The sequence below is a fragment of the Eretmochelys imbricata genome, chromosome 20 (genome assembly GCF_965152235.1).
Source record: "Eretmochelys imbricata isolate rEreImb1 chromosome 20, rEreImb1.hap1, whole genome shotgun sequence".
NCBI lineage: Eukaryota > Metazoa > Chordata > Testudines > Cheloniidae > Eretmochelys > Eretmochelys imbricata.
Genome location: NC_135591.1, coordinates 13,231,263 through 13,247,391, shown reverse-complemented (window position 1 = coordinate 13,247,391; position 16,129 = coordinate 13,231,263). Strand labels below are relative to the sequence as shown.

Sequence of the window (16,129 nt, the reverse complement as noted above, 5' to 3'; positions counted from 1 at the left end):
TCAACAGCAAGTGCTGTCTGGGAGTGAGACCAGGTACCTGGCCGCGAGACTAGGCACCAGCGCGTGGCCCAGGGGGCGATGGGGCAGAGCCCGCGGAGTAGGCTGCTCTGGCATCCCTCTCTAGGGCAGAGTCTGCCCAGACTGGGGACAGCTGCACAGGAAAGCCAGGCAAAACCCAGCGCTCTCCATGGGGGTCCTGCCAGGCTATGCCATCCCTGAGGGCCAGCATCGGAGGGCAGTGCAGGGCCAGCTCGGGGCCACCCCCGGATTTCAGACAGGAGACATAACATAATAATTTAGAGATGCTGCAAGCAGGCTGGAGGGGAAGGGGAATGGGGCTGGGGAGGGGGCTGGCCCTACAACGTGGGGTCAGTGCAAAGCGGGGAGCACCTGGGCCAGACCTCCAACCACATGAGAAAATTCCTGATCATAATTAAGAAGATTAATACTGACGTCGAAGGGTTTATTGCACTTGGAGAGACTTTAAATTAGAGCCCAGAATCCTGGCCGCAGCCCCTTGCCGGGCTGCGAGCTCAGGGCTGGTGCAGGCACAGCTGGCGGGCCATGGCTTCGGCTTCCTATGCTGCAATCTTTGGCATCGCTGAGAGTGGCCCCGAGGACCCCTGACTGGAAGTGTCCATCATGTCCTCGGGGGAGCTGCCTCAGACAGGAAGTGGGCTGGGGAAGGCAGGAAGTCCTGCCCAGCTCCATGGCGGTGGCTGCATGGGGTGATTGTGCTTGTCCAGCCTAGCTCCGGCAAGTCTGAGTGGACGGGCAGCTTGTAAACTGTCCAGTTCAGACTCCATGACCCTGTGCCAACACCAGCCGGCCGGACAGAGGGACGGCATTTCACGCTGGGCCGCGGGAGGAGTCCACGGCTCCGCAGAGCCCAGCAGGGCCTCCCGGCAGCCTTCAAGTATTGCCCATGGCTGGAGAGCGCAGCCCTCAGCATCTGACCCGCCGGGGCACCCGCAGAGGGCAGTGGGTGGCTGCCGGGGTCTGGCGCCGAGGGGAGGCAGAGATGCCACCCCATAGGCACAGAGCGGGCAGGGCGCTCTCCAGTTGCTGCTGCAGTCCTGGGGGCTCACCTCATGGCCCCCCACGGTGGGGCTTCCTTGGGTCTGTCTCTGCCCCATTGGCAAGCTTGCTGGGTGCAGCCCGTTCTTGCTGTGCCAGGCCGCGCCGCCCCTCCCCGATGCTGCTCTGCGGCGGCCGCACCAGAAAAAGCAAACAAGACAGACAGACAAACAGAGCCCAGATGCGCAGAGCAGCCGGGCGGCCCTGGCCCCGCTATGCCTCTGAGGCCGCCTGTGGCTTGAGCTGAGCCTTCTCCATGGCCGTGCCGTAGGGCAGGGAGCGTTTGAAAAACCCCAGCTGCAGAGACAAGAGGCAGAGAAGCCGGGCAGCGAGCGCACAAGGCAGTACTGGAACCAGCAGCACACCCCAGCGGCCCTGAGAACGCCTGCCCCATCTCCCAGCCCCCTGCTCCCGTCACCTGCCCCACTTCCGACCCCAGAGCTGGGCATAGAACCCAGGAGTCCCAGCCCCTCCCCCTACTGATCCCCAAGCTCCAGAGCTGTAACTCCAGTCCTGGGTGGAGTTCTTTCTGGGAGACCCTCGCCTGCCCTTTCCCTGCTGGCACAGCCCCACCCTGGCACTGCTCTATCCCAGCCTGCGGAGAGCTCCCTCCTCCACTGGAGCCTGGTGGATGTTCACAGGTGTTGAGACCCCAGCCAACTGGCTCAGGACCTGCATGGTGCTGGTGCCTGTTCCCTGCCTGGGGGGGGAGGGATGGATGCCCATGGGCAGCGAGAAGTGCTTGCTTCCCAGCTGCACGCCCGGGGAAGCTGGCACCGATTGCCCAGTGGTGCGGCGAGCCTTGCTGAGCTGAGTGACGCCTGCCAGCCCCGGTGCAGTGTGCCCGCAGGAGGACAGCCAGGCCTCTGCTCCCAGGGCTGGTTCTGGAGGCTGCTGGCCACCCCCCCCACCCCAGCCCAGGCACTCCCCAGCTCCAGCCGGCCGCTCCCAGCCCCGTGCACTCACCTTGTACAGCACGTAGATGAGCAGTGCCAGCAGCAGCAGCCCGAGCAGGATGGCCAGGATGATGATCCAGAGCGGGACCCCGTGGCTGCTCTCCAGTTTCGCCCACTGAATCGCCGTGGACACCTGCCGACGCCGTGAGATGGGGAGGGTGAGACAGCAGCTGGGGCCTGGGCTCCCCTCAGAGCCTCCTGCTTCCCCGGCCTGTAGCAGGCTGCTCTCCTGAACCCCATGTGGGCCCAGACCTTGTTCCCACGCTCTGAGCTCCCAGAGCTGAGCTGTCAGGCCCAGAGAACTGACCAGCCTGGAACGGCAGGTTAAGGCCCTCTCCTACACACGCACTCAGCTGGTCACTGGGCCTGGGGTGGGGGTGGTGGGGACCAGCCACAGGCTCCTCTCACCTGGGTCTGGGCTGGGCTTTGACTTTGCCCCAGGCACCCCCCATATGTCCCCCTCTGCCCCACCCGCTCTGCATGGCCCATGGGCAGCCACTGACCTTTAAGGCCTCGCTGGGGTAATCCTTGGGCTGGATCTTGTAGGGCATCCTGTGGACCTGGTACACGGCCTCGCACTGCAGGGCCTGAGGCTGGTTCTCTTTCTGCAGGGAAACCCGGAAGGGCAGGTTGGCAACATACAGCAACAGGATCTGGAGGGTAGCGGGTGCCCCGGCGCAGCTGGGCGATGGCCGCGGGGAGAGGGCGGGCTCAGGACAGGGCTGGGCACTGCCAGCAATCAGCCCTTGGAGCTCACGCATGGCCCAGATGTCGGGGCAATTTGCTTCTGTCAGCCTCAGGTCCAGGAAGCCATGGGTGTTGGTAACACAGGGGTCAGCTAACAGCCCTGGAGGGGCTTTGCAAGATATAGCTGCCTTTGGGGTGGGGAGATGACCGACCCACCCACAGAGCAGGGCACCACCAGAAGGGCCAGGACCCTGGTTTTACACCTTCCCTCCACTACCCTTTGAGCAGCATAGTCAGCCCTTCACCCCTGGCACCCAACTTGCCCCCCCCAGCACAGCCATTCTCACCCTGGGGGCACCCACACTGCAGCATAACACCCCCTTATGCTGCATTGGGGTCAGGACTGAGTAAGGGGAGAGCATCCCCCAATGCTTCCTGCACACCCTGGGTGCTCTTTGCTGGTCTCCCATCTCAGCATTGACCAGGGCTGACCCTGCTTAGCTGGAAAGGCCCAACAAGCACCAAGAGCAGCATGCAACAGCTCCAGCTCAGCTCTAAGCTACCAGCTGTGGGGCTGCCATAACAGCAGGGCTGACCCCGCACCGGAAAAAGCTGCAATGGGTGACCCCAGATACAGTTGCAGCGAAGGGATCCTCGTTGGGTTAGGAGAAGGGAAAGGACATGCTGACCAGGCTGCAATCAGGGGACACCGGGCTCTGTCCTGGGCAAATTTCGTTAATGATCTGGAGGATGGCGTGGATTGCACCCTCAGCAGGTTTGCAGATGACGCTGAACTGGGAGGAGTGGTAGATACGCTGGAGGGCAGGGATAGGATACAGAGGGACCTAGACAAATTGGAGGATTGGGCCAAAAGAAATCTGATGAGATTCAACAAGGACAAGTGCAGAGCCCTGCACTTAGGATGGAAGAATGCCATGCACTGCTACAGACTAGGGACCGAATGGCTAGGGAGCAGTTCTGCAGAAAGGGATCCGGGAATTACAGTGGATGAGAAGCTGGATATGAGTCAGCAGTGTGCCCTTGTTGCCAAGAAGGCTAACAGCATTTTGGGCTGTATAAGTAGGGGCATTGCCAGCAGATCGAGGGATGTGATCATTCCCCTCTATTCAGCATTGGTGAGGCCTCATCTGGAGTACTGTGTCCAGTTTTGGGCCCCGCACTACAATAAGGACGTGGAAGAATTGGAAAGAGTTCAGTGGAGGGCAACAAAAATGATTAGGGGTCTGGAACATGACTTATGAGGAGAGGCTGAGGGAACTGGGATTATTAAGTCTGCGAAAGAGAAGACTGAGGGGGGATTTGATAGCTGCTTTCAACGACCTGAAAGGGGGTTCCAAAGAGGATGGATCTAGACTGTTCTTATTGGTAGCAGATGACAGAACAAGGAGAAATGGTCTCAAGTTGCAGTGGGGGAGGTCTAGGTTGGATATTAGGAAAAACTTTTTCACTAGGAGGGTGGTGAAGCACTGGAATGGGTTACCTAGGGAGGTGGTGGAATCTCCTTCCTTAGATATTTTTAAGGTCAGGCTTGAGAAAGCCCTGGCTGGGATGATTTAGTTGGGGATGAGTCCTGCTTTGAGCAGGGGGTTGGACTAGATGACCTCCTGAGGTCCCTTCTTACCCTGATATTCTATGATTCTATGAAACAGATGTGAATTTGTGGTTGCAACAAGCAATGGAGCTGGGAGAGTGCAGGGGTTGGGATGGCCACCAGGTGCTGTTATCACTTCACATCTGGACACAGGCTGGCAGACAGGAGCCCAGCTAACCCTTGCTGTAGGGCTGAGCAGGCAGGTGCATTGCTGCAGGCCTGGGAGATGGCTGAGCAGGCAGGTGCATTGCTGGGGGCTTGGGCAGGTAGGTGCATTGCTGGGGATTGCTTGGGGGCTGGGCAGGCTGGTGCCGTGTGCCACCCACACATTGCAGCAATCCTTGGAAGCAGCTGACACCGCCCAGGGTGATTCTCGCGAGTTGGTCTGGAGGAGTGGAGGGGGGGCGAGACCCCGTTTACCCCTTCCCAGGTAGGATGGGTCTGAGCAAAGAGCCTGGTTGGGAGGGAGCAACAGGTGCCCTGGGATGCTGTGGAGACTCAGGGAGCTCATCCGTGTCACAGCTCCCCTGGTGTGGGCGTGTGTGTGGGGGGGGGAGGAGAGAGAGAGAGTTCCTAGAGAGACCCCAGGGCAGGGCTGAGTGAGTGGGAGCTGCAATGTGGGGCCTCCATGCAGACAGACAGATGGCAGAGCCAGCCTGCCCAGAGCAGGGAAAGGGGAGCCCCACCCCCAGCCTGCCAAACACACTGGCAAATGGAAGGAGCCACGCAGACACCCAGGGCTGGAGGGGACTGAGGCACTAAAGAAAAGCCGACAGCCCTGGGGGACAGACAGCGACTCAGGAGGCCCCTGCTGACAGGAAAGCTGAGGCCCCAGGCTAGGCCCACATGGGGAGCATGTGTGGGGGGCTCCCAGACATAGCTGCCCTGGGGGTGGGGGTGGGAGGGGACAGAGCAGCACTCACCTGCTGGAAAGTTTTGGCCCATATCCGGAAGTAGAGCTTCAGGCTGACCCGCTGCTGCCTCTGCAGCAACCCCACCTGGCAGGTCAGCTGGAAGCACTCAGCCTCGGGGCACTTCTGTGGGGAGAGGCCATTGGACAGAGGGTCAGGGACACAGCAAGGGTTGGGGCCCAGCAGAATAGAAGTGACCAGCTCCAACATTAGACCTTGGGACACCTGTGGCTGCTGGCAAGCAGCCCCAGGAATGGGGGCTCGGTGGAGACAGCCCGGGCTGAGAGCCCAGTGACTGGGATTAGCTTCGGCATTCTGAAAGGCAGAGCAACCATCGCTGGCGCCAGGCTCTGCATGGAAAAGGAGGCTGGTAGCAGTGGCAGAACCAGAATGCAGCCACCTCTGGTGCAGGACAGCACACAGCAGTGCTGCGTGGGAGTGGGAGGAGCATCTGAATCCACGTGCAATGGCAGGAGGCTGGATGCACCAAACACTCCTGAATTAGAACAGGGCAAGGACATGGATAACACTCTGCTCATGCGTGCCAGGCCCGTAGGCCCTGGGGAGTGGGTGTCGATTCATGACTCTCCACTCCAGGGCTGGGTGGAGACTCATTTTTGTGCACTGTTCCCCTAGCAGTCACAGGGCACCATGGGCGCAGCTGCACACAGAAATCAACGACCCCTGGCCTGGGGTGTGCAGAGTTCAGAGAAGCACTGACCAGGGTGTGAGGGCTCCCGGAGGCCCCACTGCTCCGCGCCGCGTCTCGTCTCTGCAGGTAATGCTGCTCCGAGGTGGGAGAGGCGGTGGGTCTCTGCTCCAGCTGCAAACACATTCCAAGGAGAGTGAGTCACCTTCGTTTGGCCCCCCACATGCCCTGTGCAAGGGAAGGGCAGGGTGGGGATGCCAGGCCTGCAAGGTCCCTGCTAGATCCCACCCCCACTGGTAAAGGCAAGCACTTCTGACCTGTCCCACAGCTGCCAACCCCTCTGACTGCAATCCAGCTGTGACCCTTGCAAGAGAGATGCCAGCTCTTGCCCAGGCTTTAGGCACTAGCTAAGAACTGACGGCTTTGTAGCTGGAGACCAGACCAGGTCACCTGTACATTAGCTTTGCTCAAAATGGATATTAGTCTTATAAAAATGTTTTTAGTGTCTAGACTCTATGGAATGCTTGTACATTGCTGTGTGTATTACTTCTGGGTCAATTCTGCACCACTGCACATGCGCAGAATTCATGTGCCATGCAGACTTTTTTTCTCAGCAGAAAATACATTCAGCTGAGACGTGCTGCAGCTACACCTTTCACCCACCAGAGGCTGCTGTGGCGCCAGAACAGAGCCGCCACTCCCAGGCAGGAGCAGCGCCAGCTGCAGATAGGGAAGAGAAGAGGCTGCATTCCTCTAGCGCCCTGCCTGTGGGACCAGGTCAGGAGGCTTGAGCTATGGGGCGGATGGACAGTGTGTGGCACATGGGGCTTCTGGGTGGGGCCCACAGACTGGGATTCAGAAGGACTAGTGGGAGAGAAGACTGGAGCAGTGGCTGAATGGGAGTGGGGGGTGGCTGAGTGAGGGCGCAGGGGCATATGTGGACAAGGGGTGCAGGGACATATGGGGGAGGGCGTCAGCCAGTGTCCGCATTGTGAAGGCTCCCTAACAATCCCCCTTCTCCCCTGAAAAAAACCCTGTTCCATACTTTTCCCACCCACACCCAACAATCCTCCAAGTTCACATCCAGGCTTCTTCCCAGCAATTACTTCCCTCTCCCTCAGCTCCTATGTTACCCTGATTCCACCCAGCCTTTGCACTGCTTCTGAGGAGGGCAGGAAATATGGTTCTGTATTGTAGTTTAAATGAATTATTACTCAAAGTTCTGTACTTAGATGCCTAGTAAGGCATCTATTTGTCAATAAACATTCAGGAAATGTTTTTTGTTGTTTGTATTGTTACAGACAGACTTGCTGACAGGTATTTTGGAATAAATTACCAAAATATTGGAACTAATCTGATTATACTGTGTTATTTTGATAAATAAAATTTGCAGAATTTTAAAATATTGTGTGCAGAATTTTTAATTTTTTGGCACAGAATTCCCCCAGGAGTAATGTATTCATTTCACTGATAATGTCTGGGTCCCATGGTATAAGGTCAGATTTCAGTGTTTGCTTTGAAACTGCCAATAGAACCAGACAAACCACTGGGGAATGTCAGAGGACAAAAGACCCTCCACCCAAGAAGAGGAGACATGCACATGGACTCATCCCATCATCCTGAACTCTGGGGGAAGGGAATAAAAATTTCTCACAAGAAGAAACAGCATCTTTTTGGCTGTTTGAACTCTGAAGGGCCAGAGACTCAAAACTGAGGCCAGAGATCCCCAGGGGATTCAAAGACTTGGAAAAGACAGATCACTACAATGCTTTCCCTCTTAGGACTGAGATGGTAACTCATGGTGTGTGTACATTTGCTTGCTTTAACCTGTAAATAACTCCCTTATTGCTTTTTCTTAGTTAATAAACCTTTAAACAGTTAAGTAAAGAACTGGCTACAGCTTTAAACAGTTAAGTAAAGAACTGGCTCTTTGGAGTAGGATCTAGAGCATCAGTTGATCTGGGGTAAGTGACTGGTATCTTGGATGTGGTGTGATTTTTGGTGTGTGTGACCATTTATCATTAAGTCCAGTGGCAAAACAGACTGGAGAGTCTGAGGGGAGTTTCTGTGACTCCATGGTAAGGATGGTACAGCGATCCAGGAGTTCACACTTGTTACTGGCTTAGTGAAATCGAATTACAGAACATACCACTCGCTTGGGGCATCTGCCCTGCTTCTGACAGTCTGCCTGACTCGGCACTCAAGGTCCTGAGCCGCTCCAGGCAACGTGACATCGGCAACAGGAGCCAAGAAGGGGCATGGGATGGCATCCCCCGCACAGAAACACACGATACAATTCAATGCCATCGGTCATTGCTAGAGCAGGGGCTGCGGGTGGCAATGAGGAGCATGGGGGGCAGGGCGAGAGTAGCAGGAGCTTTAGGTCAGGACTGGGGCATTAGCAGGTTTCCCAGAAGCTCTCACCTCCTCTGTGCTTGTCCCTCCCAATTCACTAATTTTTGCGATTCCTGAAACAAACTCCAACCCCCACCCAACTGCCAGCCCCTGGAAGCCCTGACTCAGCACGTGGCTGGCCCAACCTGAGCCCCTGCTGCCCTGCCCCAGGCCCCTGTGCAGACAGTGTGGTTAGGGGACTGCCCCCTAGTGGAGAGCCCCAGCCCATCGCAGCACACAAAAGCTCGCCCTGCCCGGGGCCAACCCTGCGTTCCAGTTACCTGCAGCTTCAACGGGTTGACAGGCTGGCTGGAGGTGCAGTTGGCCGGCACCAAGTAGCTGGTCACGTACATCACCGGTTTCCCCTGGAAGCTCACAGGGCAGCTCAGCTCCAGGACCCCATGGCTGATGGTGCTGGGACCCTCATTCACCAGCTGCAAGGGGAGAGAGGGAGTGAGAGGGTCTGTGCCAGGCAGCAGTGTCCCGCGGGGTGCCGGGCTGACCGGGAATGGGGCAGCCCACCTGGCTGTGCCATGGCCTCCCGGGGCCCATGACCCCCAGGCAAGAGGAGAGGAGAAAGCAGGGAGTGGGACATTCCAGCTGGCCTGGACGGAGTGCCCCGGTGGAATGCGCACCCCCCCAAACATTCCCTCTCAGTATGGGCCCCCAGGGCCTCCCGATCAGGCGAACTCCACAGGCAGCCCCTCTCCTCCCATACTGGCCCCACAGAACCTCCCTCCCCAACCTGTCCTGGCCCCGCAGCCCCCCCGCTATCCCCCGGCAGAGGGGCTGGAAGATTGGACTGCTTCCACCCAGCCTGCAGGGGGTATGGCGTTGCTCCCTGCCCCGATGCTGCCAGCCAGGGGAGCTGTGCTGCGAATGACACCCACCTCATACACATGCTGCACCTCGGGGCCCACATCCTGCTCCTTCTCTGGATTTCTGCCAGGCTTCCAGCCCAAGACGGGGAAGGACACGGCCTCAGGCTTGGAGACCCTGCGGGGCAGGCGCAGGTGGTCACTGGCTGCTGGCCCGGGGGATCTGTCTCCGCAGCCCAGTCAGCCTCTGCAGCGTGGAGCCACTGGCGATCTGCGCTGAGAGCTGCTGAACTCGTGTCATGCAGGGGCCACAGAACAGCCACAGCTGGGCCAGGGCTTCCCTGCCCGCTTGGGCAGGATGTGAATTAGTGACTGGGGGAGGGGGCTATTTTCTGGAGGGGTGCTGGGGGGCTACAAAGGAGCAGCTAGCAGGACCTGGACTCAGTGCTGGCCCCCCCAAGGCCAGGCCCCCTTGGCTCAAGGCTGGGCACACTCACCCATGGGAGGAGACCCTGGCGGAGGCCTCAACGCGGAGTGGGAACGCCACCACCTCGCTGCGGGAGTTGTTCTCGTTCTTGCTGTGGAGAGAGCAGAGCGCGTCACGGAGCAGCCCGCTCCCCCGCACGGCTCCCTGCTGCGCCCCGCACGGCTCCCTGCTGCGCCCCGCACGGCTCCCTGCTCCCCTGCATGGGACGGCCCACTCCCGCCGTGGGGACAGCCCTGGCACCGCCGGGCCTGGCCAGTCAGAGCCCCGGCACCTCTGGACTTGCCACATTTGTTAAGAATGTAAAAAAATTGCTTGAGCCCCAACACCTCTTTCATTACATATTAAGCCCTGGGTGCATCTGGGCTCCTGCATGGGGGTGCCCCAGCATGGGATCCTCCCTAAGGGAGCAACAGGGCTATGGGAGTGGGGAGCCCTGACCCCAACCCATACCTGGGGAGGGCGGGTCCCAGAGTGGGGAGGGGAATGGGGGGAGAAGAGGATGCCTGGCATTACCTCCGGATCTGGAACTCGAACTGGATGGTCTTCTTGTTATCACGAAGATGGGGGACGGTGAAGCGCAGGCCCCCCCAGAGCTGGGGGACAGAGGAGAGTTAATGGCTCCATTCTCCCAGCTCCCTGGAAGGACCTAGCTCCCCACCCGCCCCTGATGTGCCCCTTGTCCCGTGACAGCCCAGCTCCCCATCTGCCCCCAATGTGTCCCCCGGCCCCTGACAGCCCAGCTCCCTGTCCTCCCCTCTCCCCCAAACTGCCCCCGGCCCCTCACAGCCCAGCTCCCTGCCCTCCCCTCTCCCCCAAACTGTCCCCAGCCTCTCCCAGCCCAGCTCCCTGCCCACCCCCTCCCCCGATCTGCCCCCAGCTCCCTGCCCGCCCCTGACGTGCCCCCGGCCCCTGGGCTCATCCGTAGGAGAGCTGGGCCCTCGGCAACACATGCCAGCAGCTCCCAGCAGCAGGTTTCCTGGGAACAAAGGGAAAAATTCCCTGCCTGCCCCACCCCCACTCCCCAGCTCCCCAATGCCCAGCTGTCCCAGCGCCCCACATACCGCAGCATGCAGCCACCCTTGTGCCCCACTGGCCTTGCCCTTCCCAATGCCCACCTGCCCTAGCACCCAACCACCCCCACACCCGGAGCCTCACCAGGCCAGGCACCCCAAAACCCCACCCTCCCCAATGCCCACTGGAAATGGCCAGACACCTCAGTGCCATGGCACCCAGCTGTCCTGCCTGGCCTCTCAGTTGGGTGGCCATTCCCAGGGGGCAGAGGGCACTGCCCAGTGAGGACTGCCCGGGGCAGCTCTCCAGGGTGCTCCAGCTGTGGGACAGCTACTCACACTGGTGCCCGACTTCATGGGGTTGCCGAGGTCACAGATCACCATGCGGGTCCGGTTCACTGACTCGTAGGCGCAGCTCAGGTTGGTGAAGTTCTGAGCAGGAGGGAAAGGAAGCTGGGATCAGAGCAGGGCTGCAGGGGAAGGGGGTCTGCAGAGGACGGGGAATGGAGGGGAGAGGAGATACCGGGCCCTCTACCCGTACCCACCCTGCTGTGGGGAGCAGAGGCACACCTGAGCTCCCCTGCAGGAGTCCCGTCCCCAGGGGTCCCCTTACAGCAGGCAGCACATGCCAGGCCACCCTGTTCCGGGGGCTCACACTGGCACCGAGGGGCCCATGCCAAGGAGCTGCAGCCCCGAGCCAGGGCCATGGGCCCCTTGGCACTGCGAGGGAGCAGCCGGGAGCAATGTCCCTGGAGCCTGCATCACTCCCAGAGCTGAGGGCCTTGCCCAGCTGCGGCATGGCTTGCGGGGAGCTCTGATCCCCGGGTGTCTCTGCCACCTACCCCATGGTTGCGGATCACCCCAGAGTAGTCAGCCTCAGCGGGCAGGATGACGTAGAGCTCGGCTTCGTAGGCGCCACCCTCCCCGCGGTTGCGGGCGTTGAAGGTCAGGTTCAGGGCATTCTTGTCACCCAGGTACACCACGCTGTGCTCCCTGCAGGGCACAACGGGCATGAGAACCAGCGGGCACATCCTGGCCTTGGCCCTGCCACAGGCAGAGACACGGCCCCTCCCGCCCCGGCACGGCACGACCAGTCTACCTGCTGCCTGCACAGCGCCTGCCAGCCAGAACCCCCATTCAGCAGCTAGTGGGGGGGGACCCTGCTGTTCACACAGCTGTGCCCACGCTGCCTGCGCTCCGCCCAGCTCCGCTTACACTCAGCGCCAGGCTAAGGGCTTCCATATGTGGGCACAGCTGCTTTGCGTTAGGCCACGTGTGTGGGGGAGGGGGAGTCACGTCGCCCACGCAGCTGGGGTACCGCAGCGGGCCTCCTCCAGGCCGGGCTCAGAGCTCTGCGAGGGAGGGGGCTGAGCTCCTGCCCTCCTCTCACCGCATCGGGGCCTTGCCAGGAGGATGAGCACCACACCAGACCCAGCCGCCTCAGGCCCATGGGGCCGGGAGAAACTGGAGCAGGTCCAGAGCAGAGGGGGACACTCTGGGCAGCGTCCCCGGGCTCCCATCCAGCACCAGACAGAGGCGATCCCCACCCCACCCCACTGACCTGGGGCCTCCGGGGACTGCCCAGCCCCACACCCAGGGGGCAGCTCTCCTCTCACACCCCATGATCCAGAGAGCAGGGCACCATCAGCCACTGGGCACCCTGGGCAGCAGGAGAGGGAGGGAGGGAGGTGGAAGAAAAGGAAGCTGATGGGGGGGGGCGGAAGCTGGCACCCTGCTGTAGGGTACCTGAGCCATGACCCCCAGACACCACTCCTGCGCTGTCCCAGCCAGATCTGGGCAGACCTGCCCCAAAGCCCAAGGCAGTAGGTGCCCTGAGGAACAGCCCCACCTCGTGGTGAGGTAAAAACACTCCCCAGGGTCTCTGCCACACGCAAGCACCCAGAAAAGATGGGGCTGCAGCCCGGAAACCCAGCCTGGGGGAGCAGCATCACTCATAGCCCCCTCCCTGCCCCAGCGCTAACTGCCCCTCCCTAGCCTTAACTGTGCCCCCTCCCTGCTCCGCCCCGCTGGCAACTCATGCACAATGCCCTGCTCTCATCCACCTGGGCGGCTGGCCTTGATCTTTGCTCCCAGCCCTCTGCACCCTCAGCCTGACGGGGGTTGCGGGGGGTTGCCCTATGCCCGGGCTTCCCAGAGCATCCTCAGCGCTGGTCCCAGCATGGACCCTTCACTGAGACGTGGGCAGGGTGCTGGAGGCTAGGGATGTAACTCAGGAGTCCTAGCTCCCAGCCTGTAGAGGTGATGCATGGGGGGGCCCCACGTGGGGTCATGCCCCCCAGCAATTTCTTCCAGGGTTTGCCGGCCAGGTCCCTTCCCTGTGAGGCAGCTCCTGGTGCTGGCAAGCTGCAAGCTGCGGCCGTGGGGAGAGGGAGCAGCAAACAGCTGGGAGCTGCAGGGAAGGGACGCTAGGGTTGGGGGAAGGCGTGACTCAAGTTGTTTGGGGGGGAACCTTTAAATTGTGGCCCCCCCCGCTATCATCAGGCACCAGTCGTCTCTGCCAGCCAGCACCGCTAGACCACATCCCCCCACAGGGCGGGGCTGCTGCCCACAGCTCACCCCATGCTCTGAGCTGGTCACTGCAGATGCCCCCCGGCATTGCCCCTGCCCGAAGTGCCTCCTGCCAGCCTTACCCAAAGACGTCAAGCTGCAGGTCGGGGACGCAGATATTGTCCTCGCCACAGTCCAGCTGGATCTGGGCCTGGAGGTCAGAGAGAAGGGGTGCGGGTCTGTGTGAGCAGCCCTGCAACCTGTGTCCCTTGGTCATGGGGTACCCCCTCCCCTGCTGTCTCTACAGTGACAGCAGCCTCCTTGCCCCACGACTGGCCCCCCCAAGGCGGCTCTCCTGAGCCTGGTGCAGACCACGGAGCTGCCCAGCTTAGCACTCAAGGCCCTGCCCCAGCGCTCTGCCCCTCAGCTCCTGGGGCACGACGGGAGAGGGATGGGCACAGCACAGTCAGCCAGGGCCCCATAGAGAGCTGGGGGACCACACAGCCGAGACCCGTGGAGCACACACATGGGGAGCCTCCTGGGCCCCATCTCTTCCACTGGTGCATCAGGGGTTGGGGATGGCAGTGCTGGGGGGGCTGGGGGTGAGTGTTTTATTTCTGCCTGCCCTACCTTTCAATTACCTGAAGGGGGGTTCCAAAGAGGATGGATCTAGACTGTTCTCAGTGGTAGCTGATGACAGAACAAGGAGTAATGGTCTCAAGTTGCAGTGGGGGAGATTTAGGTTGGATATTAGGAAAAACTTTTTCACTAGGAGGGTGGTGAAACACTGGAATGCGTTACCTAGGGAGGTGGTGGATTCTCCTTCCTTAGATATTTTTAAGGTCAGGCTTGAGAAAGCCCTGGCTGGGATGATTTAGTTGGGGATTGGTCCTGCTTTGAGCAGGGGGTTGGACTAGATGACCTCCTGAGGTCCCTTCCAACCCTGATATTCTATGATTCTATGATACGCCCAGTGCCAGGCCCAGCCGGAAACAGAACAGGGCGGGAAGCAGCTGGGAGCTCGTATGCGGGCTCCACAGGGGGGGTGCTAAGGAGCCTGCGGCCTGGGGAGAAGCACCTTCTCGTGGTGAGACTGGATCTAGGGGACCTCCTGGGGGCACAGCAGGCAGGAAAGCCCCTGGGAAATGGCCCTGGGCGCCCGATTTGATCCCTCCCTCCCAGGGCCTGGCCCTGCTGACAAAGCTGGGCTGGCAACCCCCCAAATCTGAGATCCAAGCTGGGGCTCCCCTACCCTGGCCAGGTCCTGCCACCAGAACAGAGCCGGGAGCCTGTAGCCCTCAGCACCCGCTACAGAGGAGCCCGGGCAGTGTGGTGCCAGTCCCCCTGGGAGGTAGCAGCAGGTCTCCACCCCTCTCTCCCCTCGCACCTTCCGCTCGATGTAGCTCTTGGTGAGGTAGTTGAGGATGGGCTGCAGCCCGTGGGCGTCTGCCGGGGCCCGTGGGTCCAGGACGAAGCTCAGTGCCACGTGGATGGAGGACAGCTTGTCGCGGAACTCCGACTCGTTCTGGGGAGAGAGGAGTGCTCAGGGCAGCACAGACCCGGCTCTGGCCCAGGGCTGGCGCAGGCCAGGACTCCCGGGGCACTCCACTGCCACGGCAGCCTGGCCAGCGCAGACCTTCCGTGGCCGTGAGAGCTCAGGTGCACTGGGCAACGTGCGCTGGGGAGCTAGAGAGAACCACAGGTCTGGCAGCCTCCCCAATGAGCCTCCTATACCCTCCTCACAGGCGAGGGCTGGCTCTGAGCCCCCTGGGGAATCAGGTGGGTGACCCCAGTGCAGGGCTGTGGCTCTCGGCTGGGCTGACCCCACTTACCCGGAGGTAGATTTTCATCTCCTTGCACTCCTCCAGGGCGCCATTGCGCACCTTGATGGTCTGCGCCAGGTGAGGCTGGCGGGAGTGCAGGAACAGCGCCCGCTTGATGGCCCCCTTCTGCTTCAGGTGGTCCAGGTGCAGCTCCACAGTGAACCCTGTCGAGGGAAGGAGAGGCCAGGGTGACTGGAAAGCTCAGGGGCCAGGGCAGTTCTGCAGTCATGGCTCTGGGACTCAGCAGCACCCCACTAACTCCCCACCTCTCTTCACAAAGGCACCAGCTGGCCTCAGAAGGGAGCCCTTCATCTACCACTGACATGCAGCCACCTCTGGGGTGGGGCTCAGCAGCTGTTTAACAGCACACAGCAACCTTACAAAGCAGTTTAGGAAGTAAAGATAAATTCCTGTGTCCCACTGGAATTAAGGGGAATTTAGAGGCAGAAAGAAATTACCCAAGTCTGAACTGAACGAGGACACAGGTCACCAAACAGGTCACCCCAACCGCGGGAAAATGTTAATGTTCCCTCTAATTTTTGACAGGCTGTGTGTGCAAAAAATTTCTTCTGTGCAAATTTTTGTGTGCGCGGGGTTTAGGATCTGTGCGTGCGCCCACACACACGCACAGCTTAGAGGGAACAGTGATCAGAGCATCTTTAATACCCACGAATAGCCAGGACCTCAGTGTTACATCTCATCTGAAACACAACAGTGTCCCCAAGTGCTGGAGTCAGCATTGACTGCGTGGGGAGAGTGCCCTCTGCTGAGCCCTCACCCCACTCCCTGCAGCACAGTGCCCCATCACCGTGCTGGGATACTGGTTCAAAAATCAATCAGGTAATAAATGACTGAGAGCGAGTTACCAGCACTTCATGAACAGCGACAAACTGAGGGAAAGTGGGTAAATGACTTGCCCCAAGGGAGCAGCACAACTGAGTGTAGGACCCAGGAGTCCTGGCTCCCAGATCAGTGCCTCAACCATGAAACCACCTTTCCTTAGGGGGACAAGCACCCCCTACTGACTCACCAACACCAGTATGCGCTGCCCCCTTTGTTCCCACCCAAGCCCTGACCTTGCTTCACTCACCTACCCCGCACTAAAATGGACACGCCCCCACTGGCTGCCTGGTTTCCCAGTGCCCCAGGACAGTGAGACTCCCCAAACCAGGGGATTCTGGGAAGATCTGGGGCAGC

The 16,129-nt window shown here is 60.3% G+C and overlaps 1 protein-coding gene across 1 annotated transcript in view; it reads right to left on the bottom strand.

The window, feature by feature from the left end:
* Nucleotides 1-340: 340 nt before the first annotated feature.
* The window catches only part of ITGA5 (integrin subunit alpha 5), a 48,877-nt gene continuing 33,088 nt past the window's right edge, over nt 341-16,129 (bottom strand). Inside the window, exons 18-31 of the mRNA XM_077838272.1 lie at nt 14,942-15,096; nt 14,497-14,634; nt 13,253-13,320; nt 11,444-11,594; nt 10,941-11,033; nt 10,105-10,184; nt 9,602-9,682; nt 9,177-9,282; nt 8,568-8,720; nt 5,965-6,066; nt 5,256-5,369; nt 2,537-2,638; nt 2,044-2,166; nt 341-1,374 (exon numbers count right to left, since the gene is read on the bottom strand). Coding sequence (XP_077694398.1) covers nt 1,291-1,374; nt 2,044-2,166; nt 2,537-2,638; nt 5,256-5,369; nt 5,965-6,066; nt 8,568-8,720; nt 9,177-9,282; nt 9,602-9,682; nt 10,105-10,184; nt 10,941-11,033; nt 11,444-11,594; nt 13,253-13,320; nt 14,497-14,634; nt 14,942-15,096 — 1,550 coding nt within the window. The 3' untranslated portion in view covers nt 341-1,290. The remainder of the gene's footprint in view (nt 1,375-2,043; nt 2,167-2,536; nt 2,639-5,255; nt 5,370-5,964; nt 6,067-8,567; nt 8,721-9,176; nt 9,283-9,601; nt 9,683-10,104; nt 10,185-10,940; nt 11,034-11,443; nt 11,595-13,252; nt 13,321-14,496; nt 14,635-14,941; nt 15,097-16,129) is intronic.